Source organism: Henckelia pumila, chromosome 1 (genome assembly GCF_033568475.1).
Source record: "Henckelia pumila isolate YLH828 chromosome 1, ASM3356847v2, whole genome shotgun sequence".
Classification (NCBI taxonomy): domain Eukaryota; kingdom Viridiplantae; phylum Streptophyta; class Magnoliopsida; order Lamiales; family Gesneriaceae; genus Henckelia; species Henckelia pumila.
In genome coordinates this window covers 77166159-77189228 of record NC_133120.1, presented here as the reverse complement: position 1 = coordinate 77189228, position 23070 = coordinate 77166159, and the positions used below count along the sequence as shown (strand labels likewise).

General features: G+C 30.8%; 2 protein-coding genes across 2 annotated transcripts; both read left to right on the top strand.

Moving 5' to 3' along the window:
• The first annotated feature begins 3152 nt into the window (after positions 1-3152).
• Positions 3153-4776, top strand: LOC140894625 (cyclin-D3-3-like). The gene is made up of 4 exons (XM_073303190.1): positions 3153-3722; positions 3867-4068; positions 4160-4290; positions 4382-4776. Exons 1-4 carry the CDS (start codon positions 3276-3278, stop codon positions 4631-4633), a joined length of 1032 nt encoding a protein of 343 aa, XP_073159291.1. The 5' UTR covers positions 3153-3275; the 3' UTR covers positions 4634-4776.
• A 9418-nt stretch (positions 4777-14194) lies between these two features.
• Positions 14195-15729, top strand: LOC140874899 (probable isoaspartyl peptidase/L-asparaginase 2). The gene is made up of 4 exons (XM_073278378.1): positions 14195-14468; positions 14567-14800; positions 14924-15010; positions 15112-15729. Exons 1-4 carry the CDS (start codon positions 14307-14309, stop codon positions 15613-15615), a joined length of 987 nt encoding a protein of 328 aa, XP_073134479.1. The 5' UTR covers positions 14195-14306; the 3' UTR covers positions 15616-15729.
• Positions 15730-23070: the final 7341 nt, after the last annotated feature.

The following is a 23070-nucleotide window of genomic DNA, read 5'->3' as shown; positions in this document are numbered from 1 at the left end:
TGAAAAATGTGTAAAAGCGTATAAAATAGCGCCTAGGAGCATATAAAAATTTTATATAACGGGAAAGTTTCTGTTGGATAATTCAATCGTGATGAAAATAAAACCATGGAAAAAGATTATCTACTGTGGAGAAAAAAATAGTATGGGTGTTGTGCATTGAAATAGACATGATTTCAATATTTCATGTGTGTAATTAATTATTTAATCACATGGTATGAATTAAAAAAAACTATTTAATGCACAGTATCTTGTGTTGTTTATCTCTCCACAGCAGAAAATCCGGATCCTAAAACTATGGTACAGGGGTTAAGAAACGATGAAAATCATATGAAAAAAAATCCATCATTTATGCCAATAAAATGTCGAAACTATTTTCAAAACTTCTGGGATACTCCCAAATTTAGTGGAAAATATAAAAAAATATTAACCGTAAATTTATGACTTTCATTTTTATTAAATTTACTTTATACGCTAATTATATTTATAATTTTCACCTGAAATTCATGTAATCTTTAAAATATGTGTATGTTACTTAATACCGACTAGCACTTGAGCAACACAATTTGTTGTGCGCTAAATAAACGTTACTTTTTTATATATACAAAATTAAATATATATAATTAATTGAAATATCATTTAAAAAATAATTACTTATCTCATAAAATTTGATATTATCAGCACCCATGATGTGCACTTTTGTGTGCACCGCTGACGTGACATCCTCTACATCCAATAAGTGAACGTCACATCAGCAGATGCACACATAAGTGCATATGATAGGTGCTTATCATATCAAAAATCCTTATCTCATCTCCTTAATAATAAGATTAAAATATTTAACACATAAATTATTGTAAGAAAAAAAAAGTTAAATATTAAAATAAAATGATACAATAAAAACACAATTATATTTTAATTATTATAAAATAAAATACAAACTTTTTCGTCTGGACCCCACTTTCGATAAGTATTCTGGAATAGTGGCCCATTAATTGTACTAGCCCTAAAGCCCAACAGAAATACGGTGTAGCTAGCCTGCATGTCTATCTTACGCACTCGCGCACTCTAGCTCGCACGCATGCTTCCATTTTTAGGATTAGTATACACCCACCTAACACATTATGAAGATGGTCATTTTTCATATTTAACTAAAAAAACATGATGTTATTTATATACGTAATATAATTGCATAATATAAAATTTATTAGATTCCACACCATTTATGGTGTCCGCACTCGCATTATGTTGCTACCCCATTTTATTACGAAGAAAAATAATCATTTGATTAAAGTTTTTACATTATAGTTGGGATTCACTGCTTGCATTTATATGTATAATATGTTCCATGATTAATGTAACTTTATGCACAGTAAAATATAATTTTTAGGGAAAGAGATTTATCTAATCTAATTATATATATGTGGATTATGATGATTCGGAACGTTTAATTTTATGTGGCTTTTGAATTTACAAATTACATGGGGTTCTCGACAAGATAATGCAACAAGGTCTAATTATATTATTGCACACTAATAATTAATGGGTGAGTGTTCTTCCAAGTATTATCGGATTATATCTGAGAAATTGTAGCATTAATATAATGTTAAATGCTAATCACGATTCATTGAGTAAAACCAGAATCGATTTCAGCTGTTAATAATTTTGTTGAGGGTACAAATACAATTTTGATCCAAATTAAAATCATATAAAATATATGTCCCGTGGATTCGAGACGTGTTTATCTCAAGCATAAGAATTATAAAGAAAACTTATAAAACTACCTAAATGAATTAATAAAACTACCTGCAATCAACCTTAAACTTAGTCAACCTTAAACTTAGTCATTGAGCTAAGACCTCATCGCCGTTGGACACGTCCGTCCCACGAACCCAACAGATCCAATCTGAGTTAGACTCGTTGGACCCGTCAAAATTTATATAATTTTAAATTTATTAAATAAAAAATTTAAAAATTAACAAAGATCGTTGAATTTAATTTTAAATTTATATTAATAATATTTATGGCAAAAAAATAAACTCACATGTTAAAATTTATTGATTTATATTTAATTAATAATTAATAACAAAAAAATATAATGAGATATTTTAATATTAAATATATTATTAAGAATAAATCATTTCAATCTAAAAATATTATAAACTCAAATTATAGATAAGTATTAATTATTCAGTATAAAAATATAGTTATATATTAATAATATATACACACATATTATATATATAGATATTCTTTGGTAGGACGAGTTTATTCCGTTCCAAATTTGCTTGACTGAGTCTAGATCGATCCATTATCATCCCTAGATACATCCAAATATGTTAATAAGTTAATTAAATTCAAAGAGTTAAACTTAGCAAAAGGCAACCATGTGAAACTATAGTCATCAAGTATTTGTTAGCCTTGTCTAGATTATATATATGTATTTTTGTTGTTACAAAAATTATGAAAAATCATTAAAAAACTCAGATTATTGACAAACTTTTTATTTTATCCATTTTTAATTCATTAAAAAAATGGTTTGTCTCATTTTTATTTTTTTATGACGTGTAAACCCGCATCCGCTATCTTTCGATGTGCAATGGATAATGTCACGGACTAACTCATTAATACCTTGTAAACTACACTAGTTAGATAAACCGCATTAGGCAAACCGTGCGCGGTTTGTCCCATTTTTTAAAACTTAGTTAATATGAGTATATATATATATATATTGGTAAAAGAATAGAAAGAATAATATAAATCTATATATTTAAGACAAAAGAAAAAAAAAACATAGTCTATATAATTAAGACGAAGATAATATTACTATGCACTTATTATAAAGTATATATTTTTGAATGAATCAAATGCAACCAATTGCACTTGAATTTTGAATTGTGAAAAAAACAAATAATTCTCTACTGCATATATACAAGTTTCGATTTCTTGGGAACCCCATATGATTTTGAATAAGCCTGTAATTATTTAATACAATTAATAATAAGATGTCTGGAAAAAGAAGGGTGTCACAGCACATAATCCCACAAAGCAAAATAATCCCACCTCCATAAACAAAAATAAAATAAAATAAAATAAAAATAAAAATAAATATAAGCAAAGCTACAGCTCCTCTCACTCTTTTAAGTCTCCACCTTCCTCCACTTCTCTTATTGGGATGGCTCCAAGCACATCTCAAGGCCACTATTTCTTCATCACTCTTTCTCCCTTTATTGGACTATAATGAATGCACGCCTTCAAACTCTTCTTCCCGGAAGAGGATGTCTTTTCATCAACTGAACCCATTGCTCTCCATCGATTCTTTGCATTGTGAGGAAGAGCATTGGGATAGTAACGAAGAAATTATAGAAAACAGCAACTGTTTTTTCATCGCGGAAGGCACTGATTTTGTGGGTTTTTTGGAGCACAACTCTTTGGGGGAAGATGAGGAGTTGAAATGTTTATTGGCCAAAGAGAATGGAAATGGTACTGGATTTGAGCCGAGCCCATCTAGGGGTGAGGCAGTGGAGTGGATTCTTAAGGTTATTGGCTATTACTCCTTTTCTGCTCTCACTGCGGTTCTTGCAGTGAACTATCTGGATAGGTTTCTCTCCAGTTTTCAGTCTCACAGAGAGAAGCCATGGATGACTCAACTTGTTGCTGTGGCTTGTCTTTCTTTGGCTGCCAAAGTTGAGGAGACTCATGTGCCTCTGCTTTTAGACCTCCAAGTATGTGAAAAAATGTGTCAACCAAAATCTTGATGAATATGTATTTTCCACCCATTGTTGGATTTTGTTTTGTGGGATCTTGTGGGGATACGGTTAGATTTGATTCTTTTTTAATGTTTTTGTTTTGTATTTTTTTTTTTTCAGGTGGAGGAAGCCAAGTATGTGTTTGAGTCGAAAACCATTCAAAGAATGGAGCTTTTGGTTCTTTCAACACTTGAATGGAAGATGAATCCAGTCACCTCACATTCATTTCTTGATTACATTTCGAGGAGTCTTGGATTAAAGAGCTCTCTTTCTAGGGATGTCCTCAGGAGATCCGAGTGCCTGCTTCTTTCCCTTATTTCTGGTAGATTTTTAGTTTTGATAATGCTTCTTTGATAAATTTTCTCAACGGGTTTTTGCATTTTTCTGAGTTTGATGCATAAAATCACTAGCAGATTGTAGATTCTTGTGCCATTTACCTTCTGCATTGGCCACTGCCACAATGCTTTATGTTATAAATAGCGTTGAGCCCACCATTGGAGTGCAATATCAAGATAGCCTAATAAACATTCTTGGAACAGACAAGGTATAATTAAATTCTCTCTAATCATGATTCAAATCTCTGTTTTTACCCACTAAATTAACTTAAAAAAATCTGAGAAATTTATTTATTACAGGAAAAAGTGGAAGACTGCTGCAGGTTCATACAAGATGTGGCCACAAGTGTGCACTTCTACTCCAGCAACAAAAGAAAGTTCGGATGGTCGCCTCGCAGTCCCAATGGTGTATTGGATGTCTCGTATGGCTCGGAAAGCTCAAACGATTCGTGGTCGGCGGGGAGTATTGCATCGGTCTCCTCCTCACCAGAGCCATTGTCCAAGAAAACCAAGTCCGGCCCAGAGTCAAAATCATGCGATTTTCTTATATGATAAATTCCTCCAAGAGTCCAATTGTTCCCTTTATTTCCATATTTATTTATTTCAATTTGTCATAGACTAGAGATCAATCAACATTTCATATATATGTTCAATAATATGTGTATGAACATATCGTTAAAATTAATTCCCTGCCATTTCTTTTGCTATCCAATCCCATATGATTGACCAACATTTTCCAATTTGTTTTCCCTTCAAAAAAAGGAAAAGAAAGTTGAATATTCATCGGTAAAATACATCAAATTCGCGACAAAAAATGAATCGTAGCCATGCATCGGTCATTTATGTTGGTATTTTGTCTGTATGAATGGTGGGGTATGGAGATCTGGCTGGGGCTGTACAGAGAGGCACAGATGATTGGCATTTTTATCCAGATGAAGCCAAGAACTTGAGAACACACACAAACAATATTTTAATATTTCTTATGTATATAATCAATCTTATTGTAAAATCTTTATGTGCGTAACTTTTTGTTTTTACATTCAGATTTTCGTAGTGGAGGAAAGGGACTGGTGTGGGGGGAAATATGAATATCAATCTATAGAGAAAAGTGTAGAATTTGTTTGCATGTGAGGGGAGGAACAATTTGTCGGCCATTTAGCTAGGCAATGGAATTAAATCGGTTCTTAATTAAATTTAATGGAGATTATTATTATTATTATATAATATAGTGTTTGTATAATTTGATTTTTTTTATAGGGGAAAATGTTTTTAATGTTATGTTGATTGGATTGACCTTGTTGGAAGTGCAAGCATAGGAGGTGTGAGACTAGTGTTTTTTGAATTTTGAGGCAATTGAACATGACTGGAGTTGAAATCTACTTCACGTAGGGTACCTTTCGATAGGAGATTTGGTGGATTTTGACTATTGGGAATTGTACATTATGAGATTTTGCTTTTGAAGTGGTCAAATTGAGGGATATCGTTTCATTAAACACCATATATATAATATGTATAATTAATAAAAGTGAGTTGATATTTACACTCTATTTTGTTTTATCTGCACTCTACTTTATATGATGCGATCGTTATCTTTCCATGTGTATCAGATAAACTCTTATATTAACTCCATGCAAAATTTTGGAAGAAAAATGAAACATTTTAATAATTTTAAATTTTAGAAACATTGATTATTTTTTTAAATATAAAATTGATTGGACATGATAGTTATGTGTTGAGTTACAAATTTACTGAAAATATGTTTTTATGATTTTTTTCAAATAAAATTTGATTATTTTTGTAATTTTATAGTGTTATTATTCGTATTTAATTTTTTAAAAAAACTAGATCATGCCATTAAAGTAATTATTTTATGTCATTTAACCCTAATAATTATAATATGGTATAGATGTTATCAAATATCAATAGCTAAATGATTGTGATAGTAATTATAATATTAGAATTCGGCAAGTAATTCATTGAATTATTTCATAGGGGCTTTTGTGCTATTGTTTACTCGATTTTACAATAATACACATTATTGAAAATTATTAATCTCGATAATTGGCATATATATGGATGGATTTTTCATTTATTGGTATATGGCCACGATATATATAGCGATTGATTTGTTTGTCCAGGAAAAAACAAGACTCGATGATCTATGGGTTATATTTTACTTTAATTAAGTCAGGGAAAATTATTTTTACTTTTAAAAAATTAATTAATAAATTTATATTTCATATTTGAATGCGTAAAAGAAATCGAAAAACTGGTTCACCGATACTGAATTTTAACAATCAAATTTAAATAGAAATTCAGACATAAAAAACCTAAATGTCCATTCGCATTTTGAAGTATTCCGATTCTAAATTAAACCGAATCACAAACATGTTATATAATTTCAACTGGGAAAAAAATCGATATGAACATGGAATAGTTCGTATTAGATTCTATTATTATCTTAAAAAGTTTTAAAAACCAGTGAATTCAGCTCGATTCGGTTCAATTTATGCATCTCTTAATTTGTTTTCTATCTGAAAAAAAAATCTTAAATCAAAATACAATTGCCCGAACCAAACATATATATACTAATAGCATCTACATTTGTATCTATATATAATTTCTTTTTTCCTAAAACATACAAACAAATTATGGCTTGATCGAATTTGAGTGGGCACTTGGGGTTCGCACAAAAGACATACATAACAAGGCTTGCATGTGCTTTCGTAAATATTTATATGTAAGATATCATGACTTTGAATGCATTCATCAAAGTTCAAACTTTCATACATCCCTCTCACAAAACTACAAAAAAAATTTATTTTAAAAAATAAGGTTAATTAATCTTTAGGCCATTAAAAATGAAAATTTGATAAAAGTTTACAATTTATGTTAAAATATTTAGTATATATACTTTTTTAATGTTTGCCCATGTTTCGTAAATTGTAATGAAGTCGCGTGACTGTCGGAGCAAGTTATTGCAATGGGTCACCATAAATTATTTTTTGGTTAATTATACAATAAATATTATATATCATCGATTTTATTAATTTTTTCATGTTGGCAAAGTTTTGGATTTATTAGTATTTTTTTAAAACAATTAATGGGGCACAATATTTTTTGTCTTGTTATACACCTTTCCTCTATTTTTGGGAGCTTTATGGTGGCAAGATTAAATAAAAGGAAAATTAATGGCACGCACATATTTTGCTCATATGGGTTTGTGGATCTTACTTGTCTAACCTTTTTGTTTAATGTGCCATAAAATATGTCACATATGATATGACTGGTTAAGAAACTAGTGGAAGAAAGAAATTAATATTAATCTTTTTTTTTTTTTTTTTTTTTTACTTTTGAAATCTGTCAAAAAAAATTTTATTTTCGAAACACATACAACACATGTAATTAACACTTTTTTATTACCATATATTTAAAATTTTCATCCCCTAAATGATATATAACACATGATAAATCATCATATTGAGTTCATATGAAGAGATATTGAGCTTTGACACCAAATTTAGAACCACACATGTGACATTTGCACTTATCAAAAGTTATAATAGTGGTTAATAATAGTGTAAATTCAATCTTTTGAACTGTACGATAATTTAAAGAGTACATTTCGACCGCTGATCTGCAGCAGGGATAATTATGGCATCCAACCAATAAAAAAAACCTAATTTGGTATAAAACAAAATTAAAATAAAATCTCGAAGGATGGATGATCATTAGAAATAGACAAATAGTAGAGTTTGTTAGTACTTAAAAGGCATGAAATTAGGATGATTTAATTTAATTATATAAATAGATGCACCAAAAGAAGAAAAGGAGGAAGAGAATTAAGGGGAATGTTGAAATTGGGGGACAGTATATTTTGATTTCGGGCAATATGTCTTTTGTTTGCTCGTTGCTTTTGGTAGTTAGAATAATGGAGACTTTAGTGTTTTTCAACCTATAAATTAAATAAGAGAAGACGTTGTTGTGACATTTATTTCTTTTATTTTAATTTGTGATCATTTTTTAATATAATAAATAAAAATTGAAATGTAATGGGTAAAGAAAGTTGGTTCCAGATAATATAATTCTACTGTACGTACCCAACACTTTTGGTCTTTTCTTTTGACCTGGTGAATGCTTGTGATTTAAAGTATGTTCTCCCCCTTTTTCTTTATCAAATATATGAGTAAAATCAAAAGAAAACGAATAGATGGCGTTATTTCAATCAAATCTTGAATAATGTTTCATTTGCATTATTTGATCAAATAATTTGTCCGTCTTTCAAATGCAATTAGACCGCATTTGAATATGAGTCATTTGATCAACCCGACTGTTTCATGAGTTATTTAGGTGAAGCTGTTCTTTTATCCAAACCGACTTATAAAAAATATTAATTTTTATGCAAAAAAAAACATTATTTTTCATTTTATTTATTAATCGGGTCGATCCGTGTCACAGAAGACCTACATTTAGATCAAATTGCGGATTTTGAAATTATTTAGAAAAATAAATAAAGAAAATCAAAGAGATTTCAAATTCATCTAATAGATTTCAAATATAATCTCATGCAGTCGTGTGATTCGAAATACATATGTCAATCAATTTCAAATGAAATACTACGAGCAAATCGCAATCATAAATAATTAACATACATACCTTTCGAATTTGTTTAAAGTTAATCTATTTCAATCCAATATAACGTGAAAAGACATTAAGGCTATGTTTGGTTTGGAGAATTAGGTGAGATAAAAAGACGATTTTGAACCTAAACTCATGATTCATTTTTTACTAACCTGTTTTATAAGTCTATAATTAAGGACAAAGTTGCTTTAAAGTTTGATAATTTTACTCACCTATTCGGCTATTCCCCAATTACTAATAATCCATATTTTAAATAAACTTATTTTATTCCCAAAATGTACTCGCCCTACCCAAAATATTAAAAAATGTCCAACAAGTTTCAAGGATATTTTGAGAATAATATCAAACTCTCCTTATTTAAGATTAAAAAAAAAGCCAAACTAAAAGTATCACATATTTTTTTAATCTATCATTAAATTACTAATCATTCAATAATCTTATTATTGATTCGCATGGTAAGATGACCTAAAATTACTGCCAATAAGAGTATATTTTATTTTTTACTACAGTAATGTATCAAGTCTTGATTGCGGCAATGTGATTGTACAATATTGAAATCTTGTACTGGTGCATCGAATTTGGCAGTGGAATTTGAAAGGAGGTAAATTTGTAATCAATCCCCAAATCTAAACTTAAATTAGTAATCAGTTTCTGTCAGAAAAAAACTTTGTTTAAACTTTTTGGGCCCACATATTTTGTTTCGAAAGAAATTTGGTGCAAAACATGAAAAATATGATACAAATACATGATATTTGAGTATCAAATGTGTTAGATCTAGTATAAATATATGATTTTCGAGTACTAAAAATTATTGATATTAATAACACATTTATCTTATTTGGATGAAAATCGGTACAAAACATTGAAAATATGATACTCATATGTGATTTTGAGTACTCGATGTGTTAGATCTGGTACAAATGTATGATTTTTGAGTATTCAAACACGTGTTGCAAGTTCACATTAATAAAGATGTTTAGATTTTATACTCAAAATTATATTTTTTGTACTCGATCTTGAACAATTAGTGCTCAAATATAATGTATTTGTACCATATTTTCAATGTTTTATACTTAATTTTATCCGAGAAAAATAATGTGGGCCCAGGAAGTGCAAACAAATTTTTTCTGACAAGAGACTGATTCTTAATTTAATTTTGGATTTAGGGACTGAACACCAATTCATCCTTTGAAAGACCACATCTAAACTAAAACAAATTAAATAGAGGTACTGAATTTACTCTCTTTTCTGAATTTGATTGTTTTGAAAAAAATGTTATGTAAAATCCTAATTGCCTGTTAACGCAAAGCTGCTTTAAATTTGAGTATTTAAAGCAAATTTACTCTTTTACTAACACATTGTGAACTTAAATTAATAATTATAAAGCAAAAATACGAAGCGTAAAATTGTAAATATTTTTATTTGATTGGAGAAATTAATTAACATGCAAATCCATAGCGTTATCATTTCTTCTTTTTATTATATATATATATATATATATATATTTGCGCATTGGTGAATATACATACATTAATAGCTAGCTGGTTCTACAGCTAATGATAATTTTATAATTACGGATCAGAAATAAAAATCATTAACTAAATTTAATTAAATATAAAGAAAGACTTAGAGAAACGAGTCATTCATTGTCAAATCATTATATTTTCCTCAAGATTGATGAAGGAGCAAGCAGACCAATCTCACAGCTAGATTTTACGTACTTTTTAACAGTATATATTTCGTTGAAATTTACTTTATTATTATATACTTATTTGTAATTATTTATTTCTTTTTTTTCCCCCCTTTTGCAATAGTCTATCATCACTTGTCGTTATCCATGCTGCATAATATAGGGAAGGAATCATGTTTGCTGAGTTATATGCAACATAACATGAAAATACTTTTTTAAAGACTTGTGGGAAGAATTTACAAGCTTTGACTATGAACATCCAATGGTGCATGAGTCATGGGATCGAAAACTCTCTACTAAAGATTTTAGAAAAATCGAATATCGGCTTCAAATAGTTCGGAGGAGCGTGGAATTCGGGATTCAGGGAAAACAAAAACACACTCATCTGAAATTTTCAAGATTTTTATTATAATTATAAGCACGGTTAATCTAAACCGATGCACATTTAAATTAATCAATTTATAGAATGGCTTGTTGTTCATATTTGAGTCCTTAATTAATAGTTCATATACATGAGAAGTCAATATTTGTGGACCTCATTTTGAAATCCCTTCCCTCTTTTCTAACTAATATTGTTCATGATTGAGTCATACAAAATATGAAATAATCACTCGTAATGATCAAGGTTATGCATATATGTTTTCCTAGAAAAATGGATGAAGCTTTTATCTTTCTGATCCCATAAATATATTATTGGGTTGCAATAATTATCTTAACTGAATAAAACGATCAAACTGTGACACTTGAATTACTATACAATTCAAAAAATGTGAGTTGCATAATTACTATCAATTATAATTTTTGATAAAACTTTTCAACTATTTAGTTTCACTACGTGATATTCTTTCAATATATATTTGTGGTTTTGGGTTTGATCATCTTGAAACAAGACATATATATGTCATTATTTGATACACGACTCGATGTCACTTAGACCAAAAGGCGAGTGACGTATAATCCTTCGTTTTTGTAGAAACGTGATTATAAAGTGATTATTAATTATGAAAGAAAATGGGGTGGGGGGAATTAAACAAAAAAGTTTAAATGGGGATACAAAAGCCAAAAACTCCTGCATGCTGCAAAAGAAATAAAGAAAGGGCCCATAGTTTTGCAGAGCAAAATGATTTGATTGGAACTTGACTTTGGGAAGATGATAAAATTGGGTTATTTCATCCACCCTGTTTTGCCAGCACCAACACACTTCAATCGTGATACCCTTTATTATCTACCACTCTTTCTAAATCTTCCCAAGATTTTAATTTTTTTCCAATATTTATTTTTTGGTCTCTTGCATTTAAATACTCTGATAATTTCATATATATTGATGTGTCGAAAAGAAGAGAATCCAATGTGTGTGTTTAAAAAAAATTTTATTTTTATTTTGGGTCTAAATTCATATAGTTGACATGTTTCAAAAATTGAATAGGAGATTGGATATCATAAATTTTATGAAATACACGAAAATTGAATCTCATGATTTATCCATTGTAATTAAGATCTATTCGAAAACAGGTACGGTTCGTGTTCCGGACAATTACATTTTTTTCCCCTTACAAAACAAATCATCTTTCAGTAATATACTCATTTAGTCATTTATATGGAGAAAAAAACTCTCATATTTAAGAATACGATAATATTCATGCTTATGATTTTAAAATGTCTTTTTAGTAGATGGGCTTGACAAGAGTTGATTCTCAAGGTCTAATTATACGTACAACATATCTCGGTGTAAATCATGGGCAAGGTTGTTTCTGGGCCTTCACTGCCCATGTCTATTGAAATGGGCCGTCTGATAATTGAGTTGGGCTTCAGAATGGGTTTTCCCTCATGTAGACCAATCATGAAGCTTATCGAGTTGTAGTCGGATAATTAAGCTACATCATCAGCCAATCATCGTGCCTATCACAATACTCGTCATCGGATAATGCTTCTTTATTAGCGTTTATGCAATGTTTTGTTTTTGCAAGGTCCAAATTGTTTATTACTACTAGGCCTTTGGGCAGGGCGGATCCAGAAATTTTATGAAGGAGGGGTAGCCGGGCAAAATAAAAATTATATATATATATATATATATAATCACCACATAACAAAATTTAAATATAATACTCCATTTAAATAATATTTTTAGATTTCAAAATTTACTTACAATTTACCCTTACGACTTTCCATTTTCTGAAAATAATTAATAATAATTTCATTCGATAAACTAATATATATATATATATATTTATTTCGGTATAATTAATTAATATTCGTAATAATCTTCTCAGCAAAAAAATTTCTCATCACTGCAGTGTTGCGATTGGTAAAATAAAAGTCAAACTCACAAGCTTGTAAGTTAACAATTCTTGCTTCAACAATTTGTTTTTAGGTTTAAAAAACTTAAAACTCATTTGTGTTTAAGTTTAAAAATTTAGTGATTGAGCTACAATTTATTAAATATTACAGGCCATAAATATTTGTTTTTAGGTTTAAAAAACTTAAAACTCATTTGTGTTTAAGTTTAAAAACTAAGTGATTGAGCTACAATTTATTAAATATTACGGGCCATAAATTTTTGGGTCACTTTGCACACATTAAACAATAAAGATTAACTTAAATTTTTTGACCCCTTTTTGTATTTTCATGTTTTATTCCTAATTTATGTTTATAAATTATAATTTTTAAAATATAAAAGTATTTTAGTAATTTAAAAAAAAAGATCAAGGGGGGCAGCTGCCCCCCTTGCCCCTTACTGGAACCGCCAGTGCCTTTGGACTTCAAAGTTTTGTTCAACACCAGTTGTATGCATAAAATAATATTTTGTTATTATAATTTTCTAATTGTATTCAATAGTTTAATTTGAAATTAAAGAAATATTAAATATAAAAACACAAACACTTTTACGAGACCGTTTCACGGTTAATTTTGTGAGATAACTTTACGACCAGATTAATGAAAAAATATTTACTTTTTACGTCAAAAATTTTAATTTTAGTCACATAGAAATATCTATAGATATGTTTAGTATTAGAAGGCTTCACAAACATACCACCAAAACTACGTTTACTTATGTGGATATGATTGTGATGATATAATTTGTAAAGTGATTATATAATTAGTTATTGAAATATGTTAGATATATTTTTTGAGAGTACAAGTACAAACTCGATTTGTTTTCATGTACTCGTAACATATTCACATGTTTCGGTTTGCTTTCAAATCACGGATTAAGATCTCAAACTGCAAACCAAATCTCTAGTTGAAACCAAACCACTTTTATCGAGAAAACCATTGATTTCCGCATTTCGTCTTCGAATTGATTTTGCCATTTTGATCAATTTGTCGGGTATACGCCTACCTCACTCATGGACTAGAAATTAGCTTAGTCGACATTGGTTCGATCCAGTTTTTCGAGAAAGTCTCATGCAAAACGATCATATTTGTGATATGAATGGATGAATTTAATTTATATTTACAATAAAAAATAATATTTTTTTTAATAAATGAGATCAAATAAGATATCTATCTTACAAGTTGATCCATAAGATCACAAAATTTTGGATTTATGTGTTAATATGATTAACATAATACGTTTTTTTAGAAGAATTTTGACGACATACGAGAAATGAATACTAGTACTAATAATAACGACGTGGAATCGCAACCCAAAATGATGTGATAATAATAATGTAATAATAATAATAATAATAATAATAATAATAATAATAAAATGTTTGGGTCATAAAAATTCAATTATAACGAAAGAAAATCTCAAATTCTGTTATAAAAAGGGCAGAAATGTGCCACTAAAATCACGAAGAAAATCAACCGCCACCAATCCTCAAAACAGAGAAAAATATTTGAAAGAAACGGCGGGCGAAATTCAGGCAACGACAGCCGCCGGAAGGGAGAATGGGAGGTTGGGCTATTGCGGTGCACGGCGGCGCTGGTGTCGACCCAAACCTCCCGGAAGAACGTCAGGAGCTGGCCAAACAACTCCTCACTCGTTGCCTCGACCTCGGAATCTCCGCCCTCCGCGCTTCCGTCCCCGCCATTGACGTCGTTGAACTCGTCGTACGTCGTTGTTTACTTCTTTCTAATTTCAACAAAAAATGACACAACAAATCTTTACACATTCGATTTTCGATCAATCCGGTTCCTATTCTTCTCAGGTGCGTGAATTGGAAAGTGATCCTCTGTTCAATTCGGGCCGTGGATCAGCACTGACTGAGAAAGGGACGGTGGAGATGGAGGCGAGCATCATGGATGGGTGTGGGCGGCGATGCGGCGCCGTTTCAGGCATCACCACCGTGAAGAACCCTATCTCCCTGGCCCGCTTGGTCATGGACAAGTCACCCCATTCCTATCTTGCTTTTTCCGGCGCCGAACAATTCGCCAAACAACAGGTTAATTTACCTTTCAAATTTGCCATACAAAAACATCTAAATCCGATTATAAAGTTTGTTTATTATTATTATTATTATTATTATTAAAAAAAATAAGAAACTTGAATAAAGTTTTCATGTTAGGGAGTGGAAATAGTGGACAACGATTACTTCATTACAGAGGACAACATTGGCACTCTCAAATTGGCAAAAGAAGCAAGCAAAATCCTCGTAAATTGTCTCATATATTGTTCTAATCCCGATTAATTTTTCATTATTTAAACACAATTTGAAGAGTAACTAATGCTCTATTCAATCTACACGCACCACAGTTCGAATATAGGATTCCAAGTACTGTTGGATTAGACTCCTGCACTTTAGAAGCCGAGACTCCTCCGCTCACGATGAACGGACTTCCTATCAGCGTATACGCCCCCGAGACAGTCGGATGCGTGGTGGTGGACAGCCAAGGTCGCTGTGCAGCCGCCACCTCCACCGGTGGACTAATGAACAAAATGGTCGGTCGAATAGGAGATTCGCCGATCATAGGCGCGGGGACCTACGCGTGCGACGCTTGTGGCGTGTCGTGCACCGGTGAAGGCGAGGCGATCATACGAGGCACGTTGGCTCGTGATGTGGCGGCCCTCATGGAATATAAAGGGCTAAATCTTCAGGCGGCCGTGGATTATGTGATCGAGAACCGGCTGGATCAGGGCAAGGCCGGGATGATCGCGGTTTCGAGTAATGGAGAAGTAGCTTGTGGATTTAATACAGTAGGGATGTTTAGGGGATTCGCTACTGAAAATGGTTTCATGGAAGTAGGTATTTGGGAATAGGATATGTGTACAGATGATATGGTAATAGTATAATAAAAGCTGTAGTTGTATTTGGGGATTGGAAAATAAATATGCATGTTTTGTGTTGCATTAATTAATTGGTGCATGTTGGGTTGAAGGAAAAAAAAAATTATAAAAAAAAATTACAATTTAAATATTTTAGATTTATTATTTCGGTTGGAACTTAAATATATTGTTTCGTTTGCAAATTGAATTTTTTATAATGTGCAACTCAAATTGAAATAAAAATATAGGACTGTTCAATGTATTATCGAAAATTTCGTTCGACTTAAAAAACCAGCGTATTCGCAATGTTTCGGGGTGAGTTAACTGCCATGCATTCTTCATGGAATGAATCTTCGTAAACATATTGGTGTCTCCAATATTGTGTGGGTTTATTTTGGGACTCGTTGGAAGCAATTCGAGCGGTGAATGAAACCATCGAATTCTTCGGTCCAGAATTATCTTTGATTGTTCAAATTCAGGATCTCTTCTTGGATCACGGCAGTTGGAAAAATGGGTTTTGAGGCCCACTAAGCTTCGAAAATTAATAGAGTATCAATCGTCCAATAAAACTGGAAGTTGACTTGAAAATTGGAATCTATGTTTTGAGTAGATAATTTTGATATATTAATTTCCTCAATACTAATTTTAGATAAATGAGAAATTAATTATTTACAATTGCGTTCAGTGTCCAATTGTTGTGATGTAGTGACATGAGACTTGTCTCACATGAAAAGAATTAGGGAGGTGTATTGGTTCTAGAGTTTTAATGACTTTTATCAAGTTTAAATTCTATATTCAATCTAGACTTTTGAATACTCCATAAAAGTTTAGTGATATCAAGATGAACATTTGTAGAGTTTTAAAAAAGTCATGTGATATTCAAACTTGACTTTTAAAAACTTTACAAAAGTCTAAAGGTATTCAAAATGTCTATAGTCGACTCTATGAAATTCTATTAAGTACAATAATTAATGCTTAAGGTACAATAATAAAATATCAATAATTGTCTTTAGTTCAACTTAAAGATTTGGATGAACATTTAATTCAAACACACACACTTTTCTTTCATTTCTATTAAAATAGTCTCTATAACACTAGCTTCATACATACTAGTTATATTTAATATATATATATATATATAAACATATTTTTCTATTTCTGAAATAAAATAAAATGTTTTATCATTCATAATTTTTCGTATTTTAATTACAAAACCTCACGAGATTTAAAATCATATTTATTAAATTTTTATAATAAAAACTTAATATCTACATCACAAAAAATTATAATATTTTATTGATCATAAATTGAAAATAACAATAATTATTTTTTATGAGTAATTCATTATTTATTATATAAAATTTGATTTTTTAATTATTTTATATATTTTTTTTAATTTATAGCTTAATTTTTATTATAACTCAAAAATTTTTATAGTGATTTTATTCGCTTTATATACATATGTATATATATATATGTATATGATTGATATATATTGATTTTATATATTGACGTATTTTTAAAAATTAATTAACATAAATGTGTATATATATATATATATATATAGATATTATATATAAATATATTCAAATTTATAGAGTTATATTAATTTATTAATTGCAATAAATGTAATACTACTTATCGATTTTCGTAAACCAAATAGATAAGTAAAAATTATTTACATTGATAGATAAAAATATTTTAAAGAAATAGAATTATTTTAAAGAAATATAAATAAAATTTATTGACAGTCGATTAATAATTCTAAGAAATAAAAATAAATCAAAATCAAAATCATGAATTACAAAGTTCATAGGGTTCTAAAAAAAGTTTACAAATGTCAATAAAAGTCATGAAAAATAAATATGCAAGATTCTGTTAAAATCTTTAAAAGTCTGTGAGATTCTATAAAAGTCTGTATAAATCTATCAACTCCATAAAAGTCTGTCATTTAAAAAAAATCAGTAAATCTCTACAACGAATAACTTTCTATTCTTAGTTATATAATGTTATGTATATTTATTAATTAAATAAAGTTCAAGTCAAGTCTAAGTTAAAGGAGGTTCAACGCACCGAACTTGCATGGAGGTATGCATATTTTCGAAGAGTTTTAATTCTTTATGCTACTCGAATGCGATCTGGATCGCTGATCTAGAGATAGAATCACATAAATTAATCCTTGTGCAGAAGAATATTATCTAAGGGGAACACACATATGCGAAAAGGTCTGTTGGTTTGTGAAACATAAGCAATCTTGATTTTGATGATAACAAAACTTGTAATTGTGTTTATAACATATTTCATCAAGTGTTGTAGTCAGTAGATCAAAGTTGAAACTTTTCGAGTTGGAACTCAAGTTACTCAAACTAGCGCAGTTGATTGAATCAAACATATCTCATAGCTCGGTGATCCAAATGATTTGAGGCAAAATGGTTGGAAAGCTTACTCAAATATCTACAAGTCATATTTCAGACCAGATTGTTAGTTCGGACGTTATCTAGGAAAAAATTTGTCGCAATATCAAGATGGATGCAAATCAGATCAATGCTACAGTAACCAGATCAAATATGACTAGCTCTGGTAATTTGGCTATATCTTACAGATCGCTTATCGAAACGGAATGATTCAGTATGAGTTACGAAGATAAGAGAATGATCTACAAATCATCTTCAACAAGCTTAGTCTGAATCGGATTTTAAGAAGCTGACAAAGCACGATGAATTGTCGGGTTCTGCACTGAAATTATGCAGAACAAAATTTTTAGAGCAGCTGAGTATTTAAAGTATATCTTTCTCAAACAAACTCGAAATTGAGCGATTTTTGATTCCTTGGAAATCCAAGACAAAGAGCTACAAATTTCATGTTTATCACTTTACCCAAAAATTAGTGAATCAAGAGTTATAATCAAGTGAACAGATTAGATCAAACATGACTAGATAGATCAAGTGAACAAGACCAGATCGAAGTTGGTCTATACCAGATCAGTTGGACCAGATCAAAGTTCGACCACACCAAATCAAATTCGTACCAGACCATATCGATCTGACTAGATCAATCAATCAGCCCGATGAACAGTAAAATCAGCTCAAGTTGAGAAAAATTCCAGCAACTCAAATATGACCGTTGCAACTTCAGAAAGTGTCAAGAAACTTCCCAAACGGTCATATTCTTGAATCTAATGTTTATATCATTCTTGGATCTTATAAATACAACACTTTGAAGATCAAACACAAGATTTTCATGGGGATTAAAATCATGGGAATATTATAGAAGCAAAAGAAGCTATAATTAGAGCAAGCCCAAGATCTGAAGAACAAGAAGAAGAGATGAGCTTTCAACGTTAAATCCTTCACACCAAACCCACTTTATAGAACACTATTCCATGTTCAATATCTTTGTATATGAGTTGAAGAGAGCTCACTCACACACATACGAGAGATGTGCTTCGAAAGATTAGTTGAGTGAAAGTCTTAGTACAAAGATATTAAAGATTGTGTTTGTAGTTTTGACATAAGAGACGTTAAACATTATGTGGATTGTGAGGTTGAAGACTACAATCGAGAGTTCTAAGAGTTCTTGTTTAGGAATTGGTTAAGTCCTAAACCGGATTGGGTTTGTACAAATGAATTGTATAAATCAAAGTCTTCTAGTGGATCCTTCCGATGAGGAAGAAGGGGTGGCATAGGAGATTAAGCTCCGAACATCTATAAACAAATTTGTGTCTATTTTTTTATCGCATTTACTTTCTTATTGCCACTGTTTTTAAGATGCATTGTTGAAGCATTTTATGTGTTCTTCATTGAACAAAATATTGCATACAAAGTGTTTGATAAAATGCTTCAACCAAACTGTTTTTATCATTTCAACTTGCATCTCTTTCAAATGATTTCTAAAATATTTATTCGATTTCTACAAAGGATTATTTTGAGTGTATCCCGCTTGGTTTAAAAACCAAACTCGATTTAATTCATCGGTGCTCGGTTCATTTTTGAACATTTCAAAAACGAGCTATTATAGCTCTAAAATATTTTTAAGTGTGTATTTCCCCCCCCCCCCCCTCTATACACGTATTTCGATCCTAAAAATTGATATCAGAGCAGGTTGTTCTTGAAAGAGCATTTGAAACTGATTTTGATCTTCAAAATTTCGTTTTTGAGATTTTCTAACTTATATATGTAGAGTTGAGAATTTCTGGCCGCTTGGAGCAACTTTGGGAAAAATGGCATAACTCTTTGCTCGAATGTCCAAACGATGAACCACTTTTTGCATTGCAAACTAGACTTGTAAAGGATCACAACGGTATAAATTTTGCAGCCTGGTCATGCGTGTAAAAATGAAGTTTATTTGTTGAAGTCGGACCATGTGTGCTGCGGTAGAAACAGGGCATTGAAAAAAAGTTGTTGTTTTTGTCAAGAAGCTCAAGAATGTTGCACTCATCAATAGAAGGGACAAAGAAACTCAAATTTCAGTCACACGCCATCAATAAAACTCGGTACACTCGTTCTAAATTAGCTTTAGGAGAGCTTTTGAGTTTGATTGTCATCTTGATGTTCCACTTGTGCTAGCTTGTCTTGGATTAAGAATGTCTAGTCATTTCCCTTACAAGTGTGATTGTGCCTAGTGACTAAAGGGACGCTTACATGATTTATGGATATTTCAATTGATATCTCAATCTTGATTTTGTGATGCTTGCTAGTTTGAGATAATTTGGTTCAATCTATTGTCAACTTGTTTTATTTATGTTGGAAATTTATGTGCATTGCATATTTTTTTAAAAAAATATATTGGTTAGTTATCCCTCTACTTTTATCAATTTCAAATTTTCAAAAATATAGGGGGAGAGCTAATTATAATTTTAAGGGGGAGAAAATTTTGTGTTTAATTTGTGTCTTTTTGATTCACACAAAAAGTGGGAGAAATATATTGCATAAAAATATGATTCTTTCTTGACTTTTAATGTTCATATTTTTATCCAAGTTTTGTGATCATAAAAAAAGGGGAGATTGTTGGATTGTGAAACACAAGAAATCTTGATTTGGTTGATAACAAAATTTGTTATTGTGTTTATAACATATTTCATCAAGTGTTGTAGTTAGTAGATCAAAGTTCAAAGTTTTCGAGTTGGAACTCAAGTTACTCAAGATGGCGCAGTTGATTGAATCAAACATATCTCATAGATCGGTGATCCAAATGACTTGAAGCCAAAACGATTGGAAATATTACTAAAATATCTACAAGTCATATTTCAGACCAGATCAGTTTGTTCGGATGTTATCTAGGCGAAAAGTTGGTCGCAACATTGAGATGGATGCAAATCAGATCAATGCTACAGTAACCAGATCAAACATGACCAGCTCTGGTAATTTGTATATATCTGACAGATCGCTTATCCAAATGGAATGATTCAATATGTGTTACGAAGATAAGAAAATGTTCTACAAATCATCTTCAACCAGCTCAGTCTGAATCGGATTGTAAGAAGCTGATAAAGCACGATGAATTGTCGGGTACTGCACTGAAATTCTGCAGAACAGAATTTCTGGAGCATCTGAGTATTTCAAAGTATATCTTTCTCATACAAACTCGAAATCAAGCGATTCTTGATTCCTTGAAAATTCAAGACAAAGAGCTACAAATTTCATGTTTACCACTTTGCCCAGAAATTAGTGAATCAAAATTTATAATCAAGTGAACAGATCAGATCAAACATGGATAGATAGATCGAGTAAACAAGACCAGATCAAAGTTGGTATATACCAGATCAGTTGAACCAGATGAAAGTTCGACCACACCAAATCAAATTCGTACCAGACCAGATCGATCTGACTAGATCAATCAACCAGCCCGATGAACAGTGAAATCAGCTCAAGTTGAGAAAAATTTCAGCAACTCAAATATGACCGTTGCAACTTCAGAAAGTGTCCAAAAAATTCCCAAACGGTCATATTCTTGAATCTAACATTTATATAATTATTGGAGCTTATAAATAAAACAATTTGAAGATCAAACACAAGCTTTTCATGGGGATTAAAATCATGGGCAGATTATAGAAGCAAAAAAAGTTAGAATGAGAGCAGACCCAAGATCTGATGAACAAGAAGAAGAGATGTGCTTTCAACGTTAAATCCTCCACAGCAAACCCACTTTATAGAACACTCTTCCATGTTCAATATCTTTGTATATGAGTTGAAGAGAGCTCACTCACACACATACGAGAGATGTGCTTTGAAAGATTAGTTGAGTAAAAGTTTTAGCACAAAGATATTAAAGATTGTGTTTGTAGTCTTGGCATAAGAGACGTTAAACATTATGCGGATTGTGAAGTTGAAGACTACAATCGAGAGTTCTAGGAGTTCTTGTTTAGGCATTGGATAAGTCCTAAACCGGATTGGGTTTGTACAAATGAATTGTATAAATCAAAGTCTTCTAGTGGATCCTTCCGATGAGGAAGAAGGGGTGACGTAGGAGATTGAGCTCCGAACATCCATAAACAAATTTGTGTCTATTTGTTTATCGCATTTACTTTCTTATTTTCACTGTTTTTAAGATGCATTGTTAAAGCATTTTATGTGTTCTTCATAGAACAAAATATTGTATAAAAAGTGTTTGATAAAATGATTCAACCAAACTGTTTTTAACATTTCAACTTGCATCTCTTTCAAATGATTTCTAAAATGTTTATTCGGTTTCTACGAAGGATTATTTCGAGTGTATTCTGCTTGGTTTAAAAACCAAACTCGATTTAATTCATCGGTGCTCGGTTTATTTTTTCAATATTTCAAAAACGAGCTATTGTAGCTCTAAAATATTTTTAAGTATGTATCCCCCCTCTCTACATACGTATTTTTGATCCTAAAAAGGCCCCTCAAAGCTTTGGATATTTATATATAGACATATATGTGTGAATGAAATAAGTTTACACAATCTGAAATTTCGAAAATACAAATATTTACGTTCACTATCGCCATATTATATTAGCACCGTGTGTGGGGTAAATTTTTCTATAGAGTCTAACTCCAGCCTCAACTTAAAGACCCGGATTAGCGATTTATGATACTATGCAATTTGTTATGTTCCTGTCTCGTTTCATCTCGTGTCGCAACATCTGTCAAGACACAAGTCTGACATTCTTATTTTGCACAGTGCTCAGATCCAACATGGCTTCTTGGGAATTAAATATATGCGTAGACAAGTTAATCGAACATCTCATAGATTGGCTAAATTTGCTTATTTGATTTTTATTCCTATAATTTGGAAATACTTTGAGTTCCTTTCTTCATTGCAAGAAGTTGTACTGAACGATGCGGGATTTTTTTTTTGAGTCGATGGAGGGGGTTGTTGTAGAGCCTCAAACTCAAGACCTCATCCCATACTTGAGATCTTAGTGCCAGGAGAGGGATTAATGTGTTGCTTCTTCTTGAAAAAAAAAAAAAGAACAAAAAATAAAAG

Coding starts and splice junctions, on each gene's coding strand:
- LOC140894625 (XM_073303190.1), top strand. CDS start 3,276: ATGTCTTTTCATCAACTGAACCCATTGCTCTCCATCGATTCTTTGCAT. Junction 4,069..4,159: donor GCTTCTTTCCCTTATTTCTG/GTAGATTTTTAG, acceptor AATCACTAGCAG/ATTGTAGATTCTTGTGCCAT. Junction 4,291..4,381: donor ACATTCTTGGAACAGACAAG/GTATAATTAAAT, acceptor TATTTATTACAG/GAAAAAGTGGAAGACTGCTG.
- LOC140874899 (XM_073278378.1), top strand. CDS start 14,307: ATGGGAGGTTGGGCTATTGCGGTGCACGGCGGCGCTGGTGTCGACCCA. Junction 14,469..14,566: donor TTGACGTCGTTGAACTCGTC/GTACGTCGTTGT, acceptor TATTCTTCTCAG/GTGCGTGAATTGGAAAGTGA. Junction 14,801..14,923: donor AACAATTCGCCAAACAACAG/GTTAATTTACCT, acceptor TTTTCATGTTAG/GGAGTGGAAATAGTGGACAA.